This window comes from Ascaphus truei, chromosome 5, assembly GCF_040206685.1.
Source record: "Ascaphus truei isolate aAscTru1 chromosome 5, aAscTru1.hap1, whole genome shotgun sequence".
Taxonomy (NCBI): Eukaryota; Metazoa; Chordata; class Amphibia; order Anura; family Ascaphidae; genus Ascaphus; species Ascaphus truei.
Genome location: NC_134487.1, coordinates 291,801,201 through 291,820,146, shown reverse-complemented (window position 1 = coordinate 291,820,146; position 18,946 = coordinate 291,801,201). Strand labels below are relative to the sequence as shown.

At 43.1% G+C, this 18,946-nt stretch overlaps 1 protein-coding gene across 1 annotated transcript; it reads left to right on the top strand.

The window, feature by feature from the left end:
- Positions 1–3,438: 3,438 nt before the first annotated feature.
- LOC142496166 (hemagglutinin/amebocyte aggregation factor-like) lies at positions 3,439–13,748 on the top strand. The gene is made up of 5 exons (XM_075602644.1): positions 3,439–3,618; positions 8,684–8,783; positions 9,705–9,893; positions 12,113–12,265; positions 13,555–13,748. The coding sequence occupies exons 1-5, from the start codon at positions 3,465–3,467 to the stop codon at positions 13,640–13,642; spliced, it is 684 nt and encodes a 227-aa protein (XP_075458759.1). The 5' UTR covers positions 3,439–3,464; the 3' UTR covers positions 13,643–13,748.
- The last annotated feature ends 5,198 nt before the right edge of the window (positions 13,749–18,946 follow it).

The window sequence follows — 18,946 nt, the reverse complement described above, 5'->3', positions numbered from 1 at the left end:
GTCGTTAAACGATCATACAGAAGAGCCAAATTTACAGTCAGACAATAGTTGCTCAGAGAAAGACACTAGCAGATAGGTCCTGATAATAAACTGATATTCTGAGCAAACATTGGCATATTCTGACAAGAGAACACACTAAAAGCTATCCTAAGGAAACAACTGTTAATGGTCAATAGGAGAGCAAAAAATCTAAATGATCGATTGGTACAGAGCCATTTCACTCCAGAAACCTCTAATACATGGCTAAATAGATTCCAAATAAATGGATCATAGAAATGCTCTAACTGCAAAGCCTGTGCATCAATAACACCAACGCAGACATTCACAAATTGGAATGACACGAAATCATATGAGATACGTCATTTCATGAATTGTGAAACAGCGGGAGTTATATACATGGCAAAATGTTCATGCAACAAAAAATGTGTGGGAAAAACATGCAGAAAATGTAGATGCAGAATCTTAGAGCATTTAGGTGCAATTCGAAATGAACTTGATATGCCAATAGCACGACATGTGAATACTTACCATCAGGGAGAAGCAACGTGTCTAAAATTCATAGCTTTTGTATGTATGTCTTTATCTATATAGCGCATTAATGTACGTAGCGCTTCACAGCAGTAATACATGTGACAATCATAAAAAATAAATGATATAAATAACACAAAGGGGAGAAGTGCTTCAGACATAAAAGTAACACTTAGGAAAAGGAGTCCCTGCTCCGAAGAGCTTACGATCTAATTTAGACAAAATAAAACCACACATCAGGAGGGGTGATTGGAAGAGAGAATTACTCAAAAGAGAGACAAAGTGGATTCACAGATACTCTCTCCACAAGGATTAAACAAAGGACTTCTGTTTTCTCCTTTTATTGATTAGATAATTTCTTTCCATAATTATACTGTACATCAAAACTGTCAGTGTGCTATATAAGCAAAATAACAGTAAAACACGAAATACCTTAATAGACTGTAATACAATAAAAATACAATCTCAAAAATGACCCAGGTTAATAATTATGTAGTATATGATCTATTATTAATATAGTATAGTACACAAACAAAGGGATAACCCCTGCTCAGCCTGAATAAGCTATATCTGGAGGGGTGCATCTAGGGGTGAAATACATTGGCAAAACAGAAGGAGAAAAGGATCCCTAATATATTGCACTCTACCTCACTATGTAATATAGCTCTAGTTGTAAACGTAATAGTTCACTGGCAAGAGATGGAGCGCTTGTAAAGGCAACATTCCACCTCCACTGACACATATATATTATTTTAATGAAACACATAAGAAGTTTTAAAACCTACTGAACGCTTGATACCTGAGCTAATATGAGAAGTGTAAATGTCCCCTCAGTATGACATGAGGGACCTAAGTAACATAGTACAATACTATAATTGGCAGTATAATGGATTAACTGGATGATAATCCCAATTCCATCCAATATGATATTCCACTGTAAGTGGCTATACAATTATACAGTGAATAAGTAAGTGCCTATATACAAAGTAAATAAGTGTTGTTGGGATATGCCCTATAAGTCTAAATGGCAATTCTGTAGCTATGCAGCAGCCACTTCACAAATGACTGAAACTAATACAGCTGATTGCTGTGTACACCGTTATAGGGTAAATGTAATTTCCCAAACTGTGTTACAAGAGAAAATAGCAATTGTTCCCTGTTGATGTATTGCATCCATAAAGGAGCTACATTAGTAGCCAATGCTTGCAATACTCAAATGCCACTGCATATTGATACTTATGTGACCCTGTCTCAAGTCACGGTAGGTAACACACAGAGCCCCTACAAGTAATAACCCATATAGGTACTTGCGACGGATGACTAGCTGCTAGTGGTTGCCTCGTGGGCCCACAAACTTATTAGCCAGCTCTGTTACAAAGGTCTCGGCAGTATAAGTCATGCAGCTCTCTAGTATCATACCACAACCTGCGTTGCAGTCGCGCTATAGACCTGATGACAGTGACGTCATCACTACCCGACACACGTTTCGTATACAGGCACGAACTTCTTCGAGGGTGGGCAGGTCCATGATCCTGCCAGATATTTATACCGATAGGTTACCATGGTAACCCGTTCTAATACGGAGGTAAGTAATCCAGTATAAGTATTGCAATTCTATTGCTGGCCAGGAGACACTGCACAAAGTTAAAAAAAGGAGGTTACCTTACATTTAAAACAAGGATTAAATCGTATTAATAATCATCGTAGACTGGATACCCTCAGTAGAGATGTCAATCACTACACAGTGCACCCACTGATACACTATGCAAAGTGGAACCTCTGCACGGGGAAACATGGTGGAATAAACTGGAAATCCTAAAATTAGGAAATGGAATACCCATGCAAGATGTCACAGTTACAAAATGATAATATAGCCACAATTAGCATGTTTTTATTTGTATCTTTATATTATTTGAATAAGTACCCAATTATTACTATATACCTCCTGCCTGGTGCGTGACCTTACTGGGGGGAGAGGTAATAAGTTCTACCGTGGAAGATCACCTTTAGTTCCTGGAACCACGGCAGATGGAGGCGCTGCACTGCTAAGGAGATATGTGGGGTATGAACCCCAGAAGCCTGTTCCTGTGTCCCCACTACCATCGGCGGATGACTCAGCCCTCCTGTTGCCAGCAGGTTTATGCACCACACACCCTGTAGTGGCCCCTATCTGCGGTTGGGTGGGAGAAACATCGATACACATATATATTTATATCATTAAATGTTATGCCATTCGCCTCTCTGATCTTCGGCTTACAGCTTCGCTGAATAGCAGAATAGGGACCTCCACTCCCCCGCTCGAGGTCTCATCGGGGCTCCGATAAGCACCTTTTTGCAGGGTACATGCAACCACACACGCGGGTTCTCTTGATAAAGCTTCTTTATTGAGCCTTAAAAACATACAGCATACAAAAACAAAATAGCTTCTCTTCAGCAGACAAAAACAAAATAGCTTCTCTTCAGCATAGAAAACAAGGCAGCTTCTCTTCAGCATGCAGGACACAGACAGTTCATCACACATGTACTTTGAAAAACAGACCTTATAGCAGTAATCTCTTCAGTAATTCAGCACTGTCTCCTGACCAGCTAGCTTGCATGTGTGTACAGCTTGGGGGTTTTAAAATACCTTGATTATGCAGCTGGGGTCAGACTAATTAAGCAGCCCTTCTCAACTGAAACTTAACCTCGTCACTGCTGCACTGCAAGCCTAAACATAGGTTTGCCAGGTATATGGCTGGTGACGTTCATTCACCATGTCACACACCTCTAGAAGCTGCATGCAGCACTCTGAATAGATCACGCTGAATAGATCAGCATAACACTGACAGCCAGACAGTCGATACAAATGATTTGGTAAATAAGTGAATGTTATTGGCAGGGCAGCTGGTTATTATATTAGGGGCAGGCACTTGGGTTGGGCTATAAAAGCCCCGGGAATGTGGGACTTAGCTGCTAACAAGAGACATCAAGCTTCAAAGCTTCATAACCTCCTTGAGATCCAGACTTCCCACAGTACTGTTGTCATGAAGGTGATGCTGGTTCTGTTACTGGGTCTCACTGCAGCACTACCTGAGAATGCTTCGAAAGATGGTAACTTTGGTCTTGTTCTGTGATTGCTGTAACTTATGGTGTCTGTCACTTCTGCGCTTATTTCTGTCTCTTTATCGTTATACATTATTAGGTATATTTAAAAATTTAATCCGAATATTTAATAAGACACAAACATGTAGGTGACGCGTGTGTTGTGAGTGCTGTCTGTGAGTGGGGGTCCTGCTAGGGTGTGAGGCGGTGGGTCAGTGGGGAGGAGGGGGGGGGAAAGTGGAGGAGGGGGGGGGAAAGAGGAAGGAGGGGGGGGAAGAGGAAGGAGGGGGGGAAAGGGGTGGAGGGGGGGGAAGGGGAGGAGGGGGGGAAAGGGGAGGAGGGGGGGGAAAGGGGAGGAGGAGGAGGGGAGGAGGGAAGGAGGGGGGGGAAGGGGGGAAGGGGAGGAGGGGGGGGGAAGGAGGGAAGGGGAGGAGGGGGGGAAGGAGGGAAGGGGAGGAGGTGGGGGAAGGGGGGAAGGGGAGGAGGGGAAGGGGAGGAGGAGGGGAGGAGGAGGAGGGGGTAAAAGGGGAGCGGAGGGGGTAAAAGGGGAGTGGAGGGAGTAAAAGGTGAGCGGAGGGGGTAAAAGGGGAGCGGAGGGGGGGAGGTAAATGGGAGCGGAGGGGGGGAGGTAAAGGGGAGCGGAGGGGGGGAGGAAAAGGGGAGCGGAGGGGGGGAGGAAAAGGGGAGCGGAGGGGGGGAGGAAAAGGGGAGCGGAGGGGGGGAGGAAAAGGGGAGCGGAGGGGGGCGGAAAAGGGGAGCGGAAGGGGGGAGGAAAAGGGGAGTGGGGGGGGAAAGGGGAATGGGGGGGGAAAGGGGAGTGGGGGGGGAAAGGGGAGTGGGGGGGAAAGGGCAGTGGGGGGGAAGGGGAGTGGGGGGGGAAGGGGAGTGGGGAGTGGGGGGGAAAGGGGATTGGGGGGGGAAAGGGGACTGGGGGGGGGAAAGGGGAGTGGGGGGGGAAAGGGGAGTGGGGGGGGGGAAAGGGGAGTGGGGGGGGGAAAGGGGAGTGGGGGGGGGGGAAAGGGAGTGGGGGGGGGAAAGTGGAGTGGGGGGGGATGGGAGTGGGGGGGGAAAGGGGAGTGGGGGGGGGAAAGGGGAGTGGGGGGTGGAAAGGGAAGTGGGGGGGGGAAAGGGAAGTGGGGGGGGGGAAAGGGAAGTGGGGGGGGGGGTGGAGAGCAGTGGGCATATGTATTGTCATAATTTATGTATGTGCATGCCCCCCCCCCCCCTCCGGGCATCCATCCCCCCGCTGGTTCGGCAGGTGGCCCCCCGTTCCCCGTGACTCGGCCCCCCCTCCCCGTGACTCGCCCCCCCCAATTCCCTGTTACATGCGGCTGCCCTCCCCTCCTTCCCCATGACTCGCGGCTCGCCCCCCCCCCATTCCCTGTGACTCGCGGCTCGCCCCCCCGTTCCCTGTGACTCGCGGCGCACCCCCCCGTTCCCTATGACTCGCGGCTCACCCCCCCCGTTCCCTGTGACTCGCGGCTTGCACCCCCCCCGTTCCCTGTGACTCGCGGCTCACCCCCTCCGTTCCCCGTGACTCGCGCTCCCCCCCCCGGCGCCCGCTTGGTCCCCCAATGTGCCGTCCGGCTGAGTGAGGCGTACAGGCGGCGGCAGGAAGCGCCCTGTGTGGGCCGGTGTGGGCCTGAGGCGTGAGGCTGCGCGCCTGAATAGGAGAGTTACTGGCGCCATAAGCTGAGGCGGGATGCGCAGTGCTGTGACTTACCTGAGGGGGAGGTAGCGCCGGGGAGGTAAGGGAGCATTGGCGGCTGGGGTAGGAGGGCCGCGCCGCGCTTCCCCTCCATCCGGAGCAGGGCAGCGCACGTGATGGGGGGCGGGACGGACAGAGGGTGTGTGTGTGTGTGTGTGTGTGTGTCCGGCCAATGAGAGGTGTGCGGGGGCGGGCCAAGGGAGCCAATCTGATTGCCGCTAGGGACACAGGGAGGGACACAGGGAGACACATACAGACAGACAACGACACATAGGACACTTGTGTGTGAGTTTTTCCCCGACACAAGCAATAACATAAATAAGGGTGCTCAGCCAGTCATAATTATATAACTTGTGAGATACTACTCACCAATAAACAATAAGTCCTGATAGAGTCATTAGTGATTCCAGCCGGTGCAAAGGAATGGTAATAACAGACAAAAACACATAAGGAGACAAAGGAGGTCTCCTCCAAGATTCATGCTACTGCACAACAAGGCTGATAAATGTAATAAAGGTTCAAATACCCTCCAACAATTGTTGAATATAGGCTGCAAGAGGTACAGGTAAGTAACCGCTCCCAGCACTGGGGGTGGACAGTTACCAATAAAGCCTACATGGCCAAAACAATAAATTTTTATTAATAAACATAATAACGACGCTTAATGGTGACAAATGCTCTAATTCTAATAAAAACAGTTAAAACGCAAAGTGTGAGTGACAACCAGAGGGGGATATAATCCCTAGGTGGGTAACTATATCTAATATGGAATAAAAATCTGCAACTCCAAATAGTTATATCTCACCAGGCAGGTAAGTACACCTGGTTGCTACATAGGTGCCCACCAAACTCTTATTTGAGCCTCCTGTATCTGGGTATGGTGCGGGTGTAAAGTAAACTGTATGTGTATACGCAATCTAGTGATATCAATATTCATGAGAAATAGGTGGAAAAACGGAACACAGATGCTGCGTTCAGGCATCCAAACTGCGTGTCTGTGTGCTTTAAGCCAACTAATAGACGGTCAGATATAGCAAGCCAAATACATACAGCACTGCAAACAGAAACAGCCCGCTCTCCACTACACCAGAACGGTCTCACCCATAACACCTCCACAACGTCAACGTGATGACGTCATCCCGAGTAAAAAGTGGTTGACTAGCTTATATGTGACTAGCAATGATGTTAAAGTCAAATAGTAGTATATAACCAAATAGTTATTACTGTATATTATATTCAGGGGTAGGGTCAAAGGTAAATGTATTTGGTAATTGACAACCTTGTTCAAAGTGAAATATGACAGATAGGTCACGGCAATATGGGGATCATACATTGCATGGGTTTGAATGAGGGTGTCAACGTCACCTATAGGATAGCATGATATTATATAGAGCATATATCTATAGTAGGTGGAAGCAGGTATACAGTAGTGTAGGAGTGAACTAACCTAGGTTGTTCGCCCCTTAGGTCAAAACGAACATCTAGATTTAAACTATATGCCTGGAGCCCCCTAGGATGGTAATGTAATCAAATAAAAGAAGTATAGATATAACCCTCATTCAAACCCATGGGACTGAGTGTTTTCAACGTGTAACTCCACTTGCACTCAGTCTGTAATAGAATCTTGTTCCAGTCACCCTTTCGCTGACCCCAGGGTATGTGTTGAATACCGATGAAAGTTAACTGGTCACTGTTTCCCTGGTGTTCATTTACCACATGTCGGGCCACCGGTGTATCTTTGGCATTTCTTATTGACCCAAGGTGCTCAAGAATTCTTACTTTGAAATGTCTAAAGGTTTTGCCGACATATAGTTTTCCACAAGAGCAGACAATCAGATAAATGACACTCTCAGTAACACAGTTTTTAAAGTCTTTGATCTTATACGTCACTGTTTGTGTAGAGTCCTTAAATTCTGAGATGTACCGGCTGTCGACCTTGAGAAAGATGAGGTATGTGTGTGTGTGTGTGTGCAGAATACATTTTTCCCCTTCAAACTTTCTTTAATGCTGAAACTGTAATTTCTTTCTTTAGCTGGGCCCCTTATCTTATCTATTAAACTCCCCATGTAGAGTCAGAGAGAGAGAGAGATGCACCGGCTGTCAGCCTTGAGAAAGATGAGGTAGCTTAGCACATGAGTTTTATATTTTGTTTAATCTGCTAAAATATGTTGCAAAATGTATAACCGACTAACTGCAAGAAAAACAAGATAAAGAAAGTATGATGTCCAATGAAGTAATAGGTGCTGACACTGTGATATTATGTATGCCCGCCCCTTCTTCTGGTATAAGATAGCTTACTTAGAGCCTATAGTTCAGTTCATTTATGTTAGATCAGACGCATGTCTTCATGTTTATGTGAATGTTACTCTTGCAAGCAGCCGCTGCAATAAAGTTTTTCAACAGATTATTTTTGCCTAAAAAGAATGTGTGGGACTGAGTTTTTCCACGACACAAGCAATAACATGAATAAGGGTGCTCAGGCAGTCATGAAGGGGTTAAGATAGGAACTGATAGGATAATTATTCACAATGCTATATAATGGATATTGTTACATTTATTGACAGCAAAATGAACACTGCTTTTCTGCTTCTGTACGTGTCTATGTATTATTTAATTTTGTATAATTTAATGTTTGGTAAAACAGTTGTTAGATATGAAGATAGACATATACTTAATGTTGTAGCTGCTTATATGGAAACGGTATATGATGTAAACATTTTGTTATAAAATATAAAGTAAAATAATATCCTTTTTTGAATTTTTTTAATATAACCAATATTTCTCTGAAATACAGTATATGACAGGTAAGGGATTTGACAGTGAAGTGAATATTAGGGAAGTATGTGATAGAGGAAAATGAAGCGTAAATGTCCTTTATAATAGAATAATATGTTCTTTAATTTGGGATTTGACGGCACTGACACTTTACAACAATCACCTCTCTGCTATACTTAGTTCACATAGACTTACTAAAATGAGCTACTTACTATACCACATACTCCTAATATACACTATTACCCTCTGCGACACGTAATGCACATATATATATACCTCAATCAGTAACACCTGCTCTGCCTCACCTGCAGTAATACGCCTTCACTCACTATTGTTACTCTCTCTGCCACACACATTGCTCTTTCATTTATTAGTGTTCTCTCTGGTGCAGACTTGAATACCTCCATTACTATCACCCATCTCTTTGGTATTTTAGTATATTTTAATGACATTTCTCTCCTTCCAGTTAGTATTACATCACTATTCCTAATAATCTCATAATCGGCATATGAAGTTTCTTGGTGATCTCTAAACAAAAAAATATATATTAATAATAATAAAATTAGACTTTATAACATCTATTCTTTGTAGTTTTTTTAGGAAGCATAAAAGTAAGAACATGGAACAACAACTACAACCAGCCTCTTAATTTCTTGTGTTCAGGACATCAAAGCATCGGCTTAATCATAAGGTAACAGTGTTCCCATGTGATAGTGGGATTCAGTGTTCATGAGCGTCAGAGTAACTGTGTTGGTTCTGGGGAATACTAGATAATTTAGCAGGAAGGGGCACATTTTGATGGACCAGCATGAGAGCTTGTTATAGATATAGCTCATTCATCAGCTCTCACGACATCACTTGCAGATAGACAGCTCCTTCTGACAGCAAAGGGTTTGTTTTGTGTTGCATTGGTACATAAAGGCAGAGATCTGGCTGGATCCAGTAGTAGGAATTTTAATTACTAATGGGTATGATTGACAATGAGAGCCACTAGACAACTGGGAATTCCATGTAGCAGCAGGGCAGCCGACAGCGGGAGAGAGCTGGGACTACTGTCCTGGGCTAGTGAGTGAGGGGGCCCGAGTACCCTGCCAGCGACCCAAACATGTGCCAGTTCTACAGAGGCATCTTTCAGAGGGGGGCTGGTGGAACTGACAGGTACCTCTGTGATCACCCTGTGACTAGCACCTCTGAAAGCCTTTCTGGAAGGCCTCCAGCAGGGCCCCACCATCCCCCAAAGCTGCAGCTTAGCACACTCTGTTTCCACCTCTGTCATGGCCCTACCTACCCCCAGGCCCATACCTCATTCTCTTCCCTCCCCCACCCAGGTACATAACTACTCCCCCTCCCCCCATGGCACATAACTATCCCCCCCCCCACAGGACAATGAGAATGTACAATCTGTATCATATTCTACTTTTGAATGTAAAATAAATCTGTAATTATAAATGTAGAATTTTTATTTATTCTAATGCACAATATTCATTTTTGAACGTTAATTGTATGAGAGGGGAGGGGCGTTAGGCTTAATATTCACCTATGGCATATAATACCCTTGTACTGACCCTGGATACTAAACACTTGCCATGACATAATCTTTATGTTCCCCTAGTGAGCATCAGAATAGCTACAAGGACCGAGTCTGGGAGTTCGGCTGCAAAAACACCTTCAGCGCACTTTCATTATGCTACTGGACCGATTACGTTAATGACTTTGATGAAAAGTTTGACTTCACGTGTCCGTTTGCCACGGTCATAAGTGGCATGGACAGTTACTATGATAACGAAAAGGAGGACAGGAGGTAAAGACACATGCTAAAGAACCCTTCATTTTAATGTAATTGGCTTCCTTAGAAAAATGAAATCCCCCGTAAAGTCACTTATGTATTTATTTGTTTGCAGTTAAAATGAATGTTTCTAATTTTGTTCTTCCCCGTGTTATTCTAATCTGAGCTGTTACTTACTGTTCTTCTATCTCTTTGGCGAATGATGGCTGCATTATTAATGTGCACAACACAAGAAACAATAGATTAGCATTGTACCTTTTATATACAAGCGTATACAGTGTTGAGGAGAAAGTTAGTCTTTCTTCCTTCCAAATATGCTCCATCCCATTTTCATTCTTCTATTGATTTTATTCAAAAAGTGTCCATTGCTGGCCAAGGCAAACATAGCTATCAACTTTGTCAAGTTGTTTTCCAATATATATGTGTAACCCTCTTGGCCCGGCATCCTAATGAGTTTAAGTGCCTCATTCACTGGCTTTCTCAGTCTCTATTACCTTGTCAGGGTGCTGGATTCATGCAGGTTGGGCGTTGGTAATGCACTGATGGGCGCCAAGAACTTTATTCATACTAACAGCAGTTTTATTTATCATAGTCGATAAAGGCTCAATCACAACATATATGTTACATCTGGTATAGACTCTTTAGTGTTTATTATTAGTGCTTTCTGTATTCTCTTCCTTAGCTGCACCCAATCTCGGCCCGCTAGGGAGGTGTTAAGGATTGACTCCTTATGGGTTACCTAATTGATCCCTCTACTCGGGTACTGAATGCCATCTCATGACTTTCTGGGTGAGAGTCAGCTATGGACCCTCTGATTGGCTAATCCAGCTATACATCGGGGCTGCAGCTTGGGAACATATTCTAGGCATAGTTTTCCTCTATCTGAATCACGGGAGACATTACTGGGGATGCTATCTGGGTAGGGCACTGTTGTTAACTATAAAATAATAAAGGGGATCTTACCCTATGTCCTTGGATACAGAATCTATATTCTGAACATATAAACACTATTCACAGTGAAATTTCTCCTCTGTGACTCCTCCAGGGAGCTGCCTTCCAGAAACATCTCTCTCACTATATATATCCTATGATGACATCACTATCACCATGCAGAAGTGGCTGGGGCTATGATTCTGCCTAATCACCCAGCACCAAGTGATGGGGAAAGGGGCGTTACTCTGTGTGGGTGCATATAGTAAAGCCCCATAAGCCATAGAAATGCTAGGGGGGTTGCATGTATATGTATATATATAATATTAGGAAGAAACAAGGCAATCTTTCAAGGGAACCTTCCACTATGCTGAAAGAAATAATTACCATCGTTGGACACAAATAGTACTTGACTGCCTTCCAAAAGACATCAACAGACAAATAACATCCAAAAGAACGATGGTAGGATGCAATCAGAAAGTTTGTTGGATAAACATGGAGAAGAGAGTCTTGCAACCGCAATACATGGAAGATCATTGGTATGGCATTTAATCCAGCAGCAGATCAACAATGGCTGAAGAAGAATGTGTGCATATAAATATTGTGATGCCCACTCCACGTTGCAGTCTCTTTTGGTCCCAATTTAAGGCAGGAGTCATCCCGGCTTCAGCGTGGCCTTACGTCCTTTCCTTCGTAGGGGAGCTTGGCCCCACCTGAGCTCAGAGAAACTCTCCTCTGTAAGTCCACTGTCAAGGACAGGACATCCTCCGCTTCAGCACGGTCTGTACCAGCTTCCACATCTGTGGACGATGCTTCTCTGTCCCCTTCTCTGGGACTGCAATCCCTCTCAATGGCAGCTCTCTGGCAAGGCAGCACTTTGTAGTCACGTCCTGACTATTAAAACTCCATAAGCAATCAGGAGTTCAGCCTTCTCAATTTAGACAGCAGCTGAATTAGCTATACTATGGAAGATTAACTATCTGTGAGCTGGAAATGTCCCATAGCTGCCCTATTCCAGCACCTAGACGACCGTGATGGTATCACAATATGTATTAGTATCTCATTGACAACTCTTTCGTAAGAAATGTTTATCTCAACATTTTACACAGCTGTACCTTTAACCACGGATTCCTGTTTGATTTTTGCCTTGCCATCAGACACTGCAGGATATTGGTTTCCTACTGGTCAATATGTCAGATAATCATCAGGAGCCTCCCTCATGATAGGGACATTTGGGACAGTGTGGTTAGGTTTCTGGTAGATGTTGGGTTGGTAGCTCTTCGAATGACTGTCTTCTTCTCCAGGTGGAAGTATTACTGCTGCAACGGGGAGGATCCAGTCAATCATAAGTGCCAGTGGAGCAAATACGTCACTGGTTCTGATGCTAACCTTAGCTGGCAAGCGCCCATTAATTACTACCTTGTAGGAACATCCAGTTACCATGATAGAAGCAATGGGTAAGTATTTGTCTCCTGCAAGAGGAATCCCTTTTGGACGTGAATGTATTTGTACTCTTTCAGTTTTATTTCTTAAAAAGCCTTTACTTTTGTTGTTGTCATCTTGATTTACATAGTAATAGCACCGGCCCACACTGCTCATCAAAATCTGACACTAATATGTTTGTAAGGAACTGAGTTTAAGACACGTTGTCTAGGGATCAAACAGACACTCCTTACAGTAATTATGGATTGATTCGGAAATACTCATTGGGAATGGATCCATGCTTGTTCCTACATCTATGTTTTATAAAAAGCTGAATTATTTGTATTAGATCATGTATCAATTATTTGTATTTACTTAAAGCACCAGTCTGTGCTGCCTATTTCTTTTAGTTTTTTTTTTTAGATTACCTGAACTAGAGCCGATTTACAGCTCGGTCGCCATGGTCAGCCTTGCACTTGCGGCCACCGGGAAGCTGGAACGTCATCAAGAGATGACATTGTGGCTTTCAATTGGTGGCCTTGGTGCCATATACAGTATATGTTGCTTTGGTATCACACACAGTACAAGAAAAGTACAAATATGCCAGGAAAGTTGCGGTCTCCAGAGAGACCTAAAGATCAGGAAACAGTACAGGGGGAATTCCCCAAGATCGGGTACAATAAAATATATTTATAAATACATACACAAAAAAAATGGGGACTGTTGCTTTAACCTTTTCAGTGCCAGGGGTCTTGCGGCACGATTGACACCCACCCGACTTCTGGGTCATGTGATTGCACCGGGAGCTATCACATGCTACAACTTGCCCCGGATGCTGGAAATGTAATTTGGCGGGTGCCACTTCTAATTTTGATGGGGTTAGCTGGTCCGCCACACTAGTCAATGAGCAAGTGCCGATAACGTACCTGGTAAGTTATAGGGGCCTCTGGCACGCCAGGACCCATGGCATACAAGGTAAGGTATAAGAGCACTGTAAGGGTTCCATACAAAACCCATACAAAACACTGCCTACAGGTGTTACCCCGGCTCATAGCAGTATACCGTGGCTGAGGAGGGGTGGAGATCCAGCCACAGTCGGCACATTGTTGGTATTATTCAGAAATCAGAACCGCTGCAAATGAGGATTGTGAGAAATTCAATCAGGTTACAGGTGAATGTAAAGATACAAATAGAAAGAAATTGAAGTTAGCTGCAGGTTTATAGTTCTTCCAGGTTTTTGCACTATTGTTCTGATTGTTCATTTTATTTTGAAGATATCCCAGTCTGTGGCAGTCACTGTAATTAAATTTTCTTTGTCCCGCAGGGACAGACATTGGAGATACCAGTACTGTGCCAAGGATAAACCAAGAGAAATCGTCCCCCGGAGCGATACGCAGTTTGCCGATACATAATCTGACCAGTGATTGTGCATATGATATTTGTGCTTTGGACGCTATTGTGCCACTAATTGCAAATTAAACATTCAGATCCTCCTATAATAAATGATGGAATCAGAAAGTGTTGTTGTTTATTGTGACGAAGTTACATAGAAACATAGAATTCCACAGCAGGTAAGAACTAGTGATGTAAATTGTGCTGACATTCTGATTCGCTGGGTAACTGGTGTTTCTTAGTCAATTTGAATTTTTGAAAATTCCTCTTCGCTCAGAAAAAGTCAGTTTTATAGCATTTTAAATTGTGGAGATTTTTTAATTTTCTACATGTTCGCCCATCACTAAAAAAAAACCCCACGTGGCCCACTCAGTCTGTCCATTATCCAAGCTGCTGTGAAACCTCAGACCTTGTTGTATCCTTGGTTTTCTTACATATTTAGGACAGCCTGGTGTATATCCCAAAGCATATATCAATATGGCTTTCCAAGGAGGTGGCAGGTATTGTAAATCTAAAAAGACAATTTTTAGAAAATGCAAAAAGACTCAATGAGAGCAGGATAGAGAACTATATCAGGTTAGGCAGAAGGAAGCTATTAAAATAATCAGATGTGCTTTGGCCCAAACAGAAGAGACAATAGCTCAGTCAGTAAAGAACATGGACAAAACCTATTTGTATATAATTTATATAAATAAAAGGAGAAAAATGAACGTGGACGATTTAATCAGGTAGTTCTGATTGTCCGGCAAAGCCGGTCAATTAATCAACAGGTAACTCATTGGTCCATTAAGGATGCAGTGAGAAAAAAATACCAGACTAACAAAACATATAACACAAATTCTAGGGAAAATGTGGGAGGACGAAAGAAAACCTCTCCTAGTTCAGCTACTGTGGCGGCCGCCTTTATCCTCGTGCGGCCATATCGGCGCAACTCTGAAAACCGCGGGCAGATGCAGTATTTGATATGGTATGTTCCAGTATTTTAAGCCGCGGCCGCCTTTTTCCTAGTGCATTGTATTAGCGCTGTCTCGGCATGAATGCAGCATGAACGCGGTGAAGTGCGTAGCATTCGGAAAAAATACCAAAACAAAATCGGAGATGTTGGAGAATAAATGGGGCCGTGACAGTAATAGTGTGGACAGCAATTACCAACTGGTTCTAGAACTCTTAAAATTTGTGCTTCAAAATAACTATTTTTGGTTTAACAATAAAATGTTTGCTTTAGAACAGGGTTCAGCTATGGGTACAACCTGCGCTCCAATGTACGCAAACCTCTATTTAGGCTGGTGGGTGGATACGATAGTGTTTAATGACAATCTATTACACTACACACAATATGTCGATCTGTGGTCTAGAAATATAGACGATATATTGATTTTGTGGAATAAAACCATGCTCAGCTTCCTTGATCTAACTATTGAACGAGATGACCAGGGCCTTCTACAGACAACTATCTATAGAAAAGAAACTTCCACAAGCAGCGTATTGAGGGCAAATAGCCATCACCCTAGCTCTCTAATTTGTGGCATCCCTGTAGGACAGTTTTTGTGTATTTGTAGGAACTATTCGTCAATAACAGATTTTGAAAAGTAAGCTCTTGAACTCACAAACCGGTTCCAACAAAGGGGCTACAGTAATAAAGTCGTTAAACGATCATACAGAAGAGCCAAATTTACAGTCAGACAATAGTTGCTCAGAGAAAGACACCAGCAGATAGGTCCTGATAATAAACTGATATTCTGAGCAAACATTGGCATATTCTGACAAGACAACACACTAAAAGCTATCCTAAGGAAACAACTGTTAATGGTCAATAGGAGAGCAAAAAATCTAAATGATCGATTGGTACAGAGCCATTTCACTCCAGAAACCTCTAATACATGGCTAAATAGATTCCAAATAAATGGATCATAGAAATGCTCTAACTGCAAAGCCTGTGCATCAATAACACCAACGCAGACATTCACAAATTGGAATGATACGAAATCATATGAGATACGTCATTTCATGAATTGTGAAACAGCGGGAGTTATATACATGGCAAAATGTTCATGCAACAAAAAATGTGTGGGAAAAACATGCAGAAAATGTAGATGCAGAATCTTAGAGCATTTAGGTGCAATTCGAAATTAACTTGATACGCCAATAGCACGACATGTGAATACTTACCATCAGGGAGAAGCAACGTGTCTAAAATTCATAGCTTTTGTATGTATGTCTTTATCTATATAGCGCATTAATGTACGTAGCGCTTCACAGCAGTAATACATGTGACAATCATAAAAAATAAATGATATAAATAACACAAAGGGGAGAAGTGCTTCAGACATAAAAGTAACATTTAGGAAAAGGAGTCCCTGCTCCGAAGAGCTTACGATCTAATTTAGACAAAATAAAACCACACATCAGGAGGGGTGATTGGAAGAGAGAATTACTCAAAAGAGAGACAAAGGGGATTCAGAGATACTCTCTCCACAAGGATTAAACAAAGGACATCTGTTTTCTCCTTTTATTGATTAGATAATTTCTTTCCATAATTATACTGTACATCAGAACTGTCAGTGTGCTATATAAGCAAAACAACAGTAAAACACGAAATACCTTAATAGACTGTAATACAATAAAAATACAATCTCAAAAATGACCCAGGTTAATAATTATGTAGTATATGATCTATTATTAATATAGTATAGTACACAAACAAAGGGATAACCCCTGCTCAGCCTGAGTAAGCTATATCTGGAGGGGTGCATCGGGGGGTGAAATACATTGGCAAAACAGAAGGAGAAAAGGATCCCTAATATATTGCACTCTACCTCACTATGTAATATAGCTCTAGTTGTAAACGTAATAGTTCACTGGCAAGAGATGGAGCGCTTGTAAAGGCAACATTCCACCTCCACTGACACATATATATTATTTTAATGAAACACATAAGAAGTTTTAAAACCTACTGAACGCTTGATACCTGAGCTAATATGAGAAGTGTAAATGTCCCCTCAGTATGACATGAGGGACCTAAGTAACATAGTACAATACTATAATTGGCAGTATAATGGATTAACTGGATGATAATCCTAATTCCATCCAATATGACATTCCACTGTAAGTGGCTATACAATTATACAGTGAATAAGTAAGTGCTTATATACAAAGTAAATAAGTGTTGTTGGGATATGCCCTATAAGTCTAAATGGCAATTCTGTAGCTATGCAGCAGCCACTTCACAACATAATATAAAACTGCAAAGAAACAACATTTTTTTTTAATACAGCTTTTATGTGAATAAGGTGACAGTGATATCACTATTGGTGGACACTGTTCAGCCAATTAAGTAATGGACCAATAGTATCGGTCTGTTTACACAGTAGCTACCAGATTAAATCAGTCTAATAACCCAGCCACATTATATTGTTAAACACTACACTGGGGAAAATGACTGAAACTAATACAGCTGATTGCTGAGTAGACCGTTATAGGGTAAATGTAATTCCCCAAACTGTGTTACAAGAGAGAATAGCAATTGTTCCCTGTTGATGTATTGCATCCGTAAAGGAGCTACATTAGTAGCCAATGCTTGCAATACTCAAATGCCACTGCATATTGATACTTATGTGACCATGTCTCAAGTCACGGTAGGTAACACACAGAGCCCCTACAAGTGATAACCCATATAGGTACTTGCGACGGATGACTAGCTGCTAGTGGTTGCCTCGTGGGCCCACAAACTTATTAGCCAGCTCTGTTACAAAGGTCTCGGCAGTATAAGTCATGCAGCTCTCTAGGATCATACCACAACCTGCGTTGCAGTCGCGCTATAGACCTGATGACAGTGACGTCATCACTACCCGACGTGCGTTTCGTACAGGCACAAACTTCTCGAGGGTGGGCAGGTCCATGATCCTGCCAGATATTTATACCGTGGTAACCCGTTCTAATACAGAGGTAAGTAATCCAGTATAAGTATTGCAATTCTATTGCTGGCCAGGAGACACTGCACAAAGTTAAAAAAAGGAGGTTACCTTACATTTAAAACAAGGATTAAATCGTATTAATAATCATCGTAGACTGGATACCCTCAGTAGAGATGTCAATCACTACACAGTGCACCCACTGATACACTATGCAAAGTGGAACCTCTGCACGGGGAAACATGGTGGAATAAACTGGAAATCCTAAAATTAGGAAATGGAATACCCATGCAAGATGTCACAGTTACAAAATGATAATATAGCCACAATTAGAATGTTTTTATTTGTATCTTTATATTATTTGAATAAGTACCCAATTATTACTATATACCTCCTGCCTGGTGCGTGACCTTACTGGGGGGAGAGGTAATAAGTTCTACCGTGGAAGATCACCTTTAGTTCCTGGAACCACGGCAGATGGAGGTGCTGCACTGCTAAGGAGATATGTGGGGTATGAACCCCAGAAGCCTGTTCCTGTGTCCCCACTACCATCGGCGGATGACTCAGCCCTCCTGTTGTCAGCAGGTATATGCACCACACACCCTGTAATGGCCCCTATCTGCGACCGGGTGGGAGAAACACCGATACACATATATATTTATATCATTAAATGTTATGCCATTCGCCTCTCTGATCTTCGGCTTACAACCTCGCTGAATAGCAGAATAGGGACCTCCACTCCCCGCTCGAGGTCTCATCGGGGCTCTGATAAGCACCTTTTTGCAGGGTACATGCAACCACACACGCGGGTTCTCTTGATAAAGCTTCTTTATTGAGCCTTAAAAACATACAGCATACAAAAACAAAATAGCTTCTCTTCAGCAGACAAAAACAAAATAGCTTCTCTTCAGCATAGAAAACAAGGCAGCTTCTCTTCAGCATGCAGGACACAGACAGTTCATCACACATGTACTTTGAAAAACAGACCTTATAGCAGCAATCTCTTCAGTAATTCAGCACTGTCTCCTGACCAGCTAGCTTGCATGTGTGTACAGCTTGGGGGTTTTAAAATACCTTGATTATGCAGCTGGGGTCAGACTAATTAAGCAGCCCTTCTCAACTGAAACTTAACCTCGTCACTGCTGCACTGCAAGCCTAAACATAGGTTTGCCAGGTATATGGCTGGTGACGTTCATTCACCATGTCACACACCTCTAGAAGCTGCATGCAGCACTCTGAATAGATCACGCTGAATAGATCAGCATAACACTGACAGCCAGACAGTCGATACAAATGATTTGGTAAATAAGTGAATGTTATTGGCAGGGCAACTGGTTATTATATTAGGGGCAGGCACATGGGTTGGGCTATAAAAGCCCCGGGAATGTGGGACTTAGCTGCTAACAAGAGACA

Excerpts from the sequence above, each read along its gene's own strand:
- LOC142496166 (XM_075602644.1), top strand. The coding sequence starts at position 3,465 with ATGTGGGACTTAGCTGCTAACAAGAGACATCAAGCTTCAAAGCTTCAT. Across the intron at positions 8,784-9,704 it reads AGCATCGGCTTAATCATAAG|TGAGCATCAGAATAGCTACA; the intron begins GTAACAGTGTTC and ends ATGTTCCCCTAG. Across the intron at positions 12,266-13,554 it reads TACCATGATAGAAGCAATGG|GGACAGACATTGGAGATACC; the intron begins GTAAGTATTTGT and ends TTTGTCCCGCAG.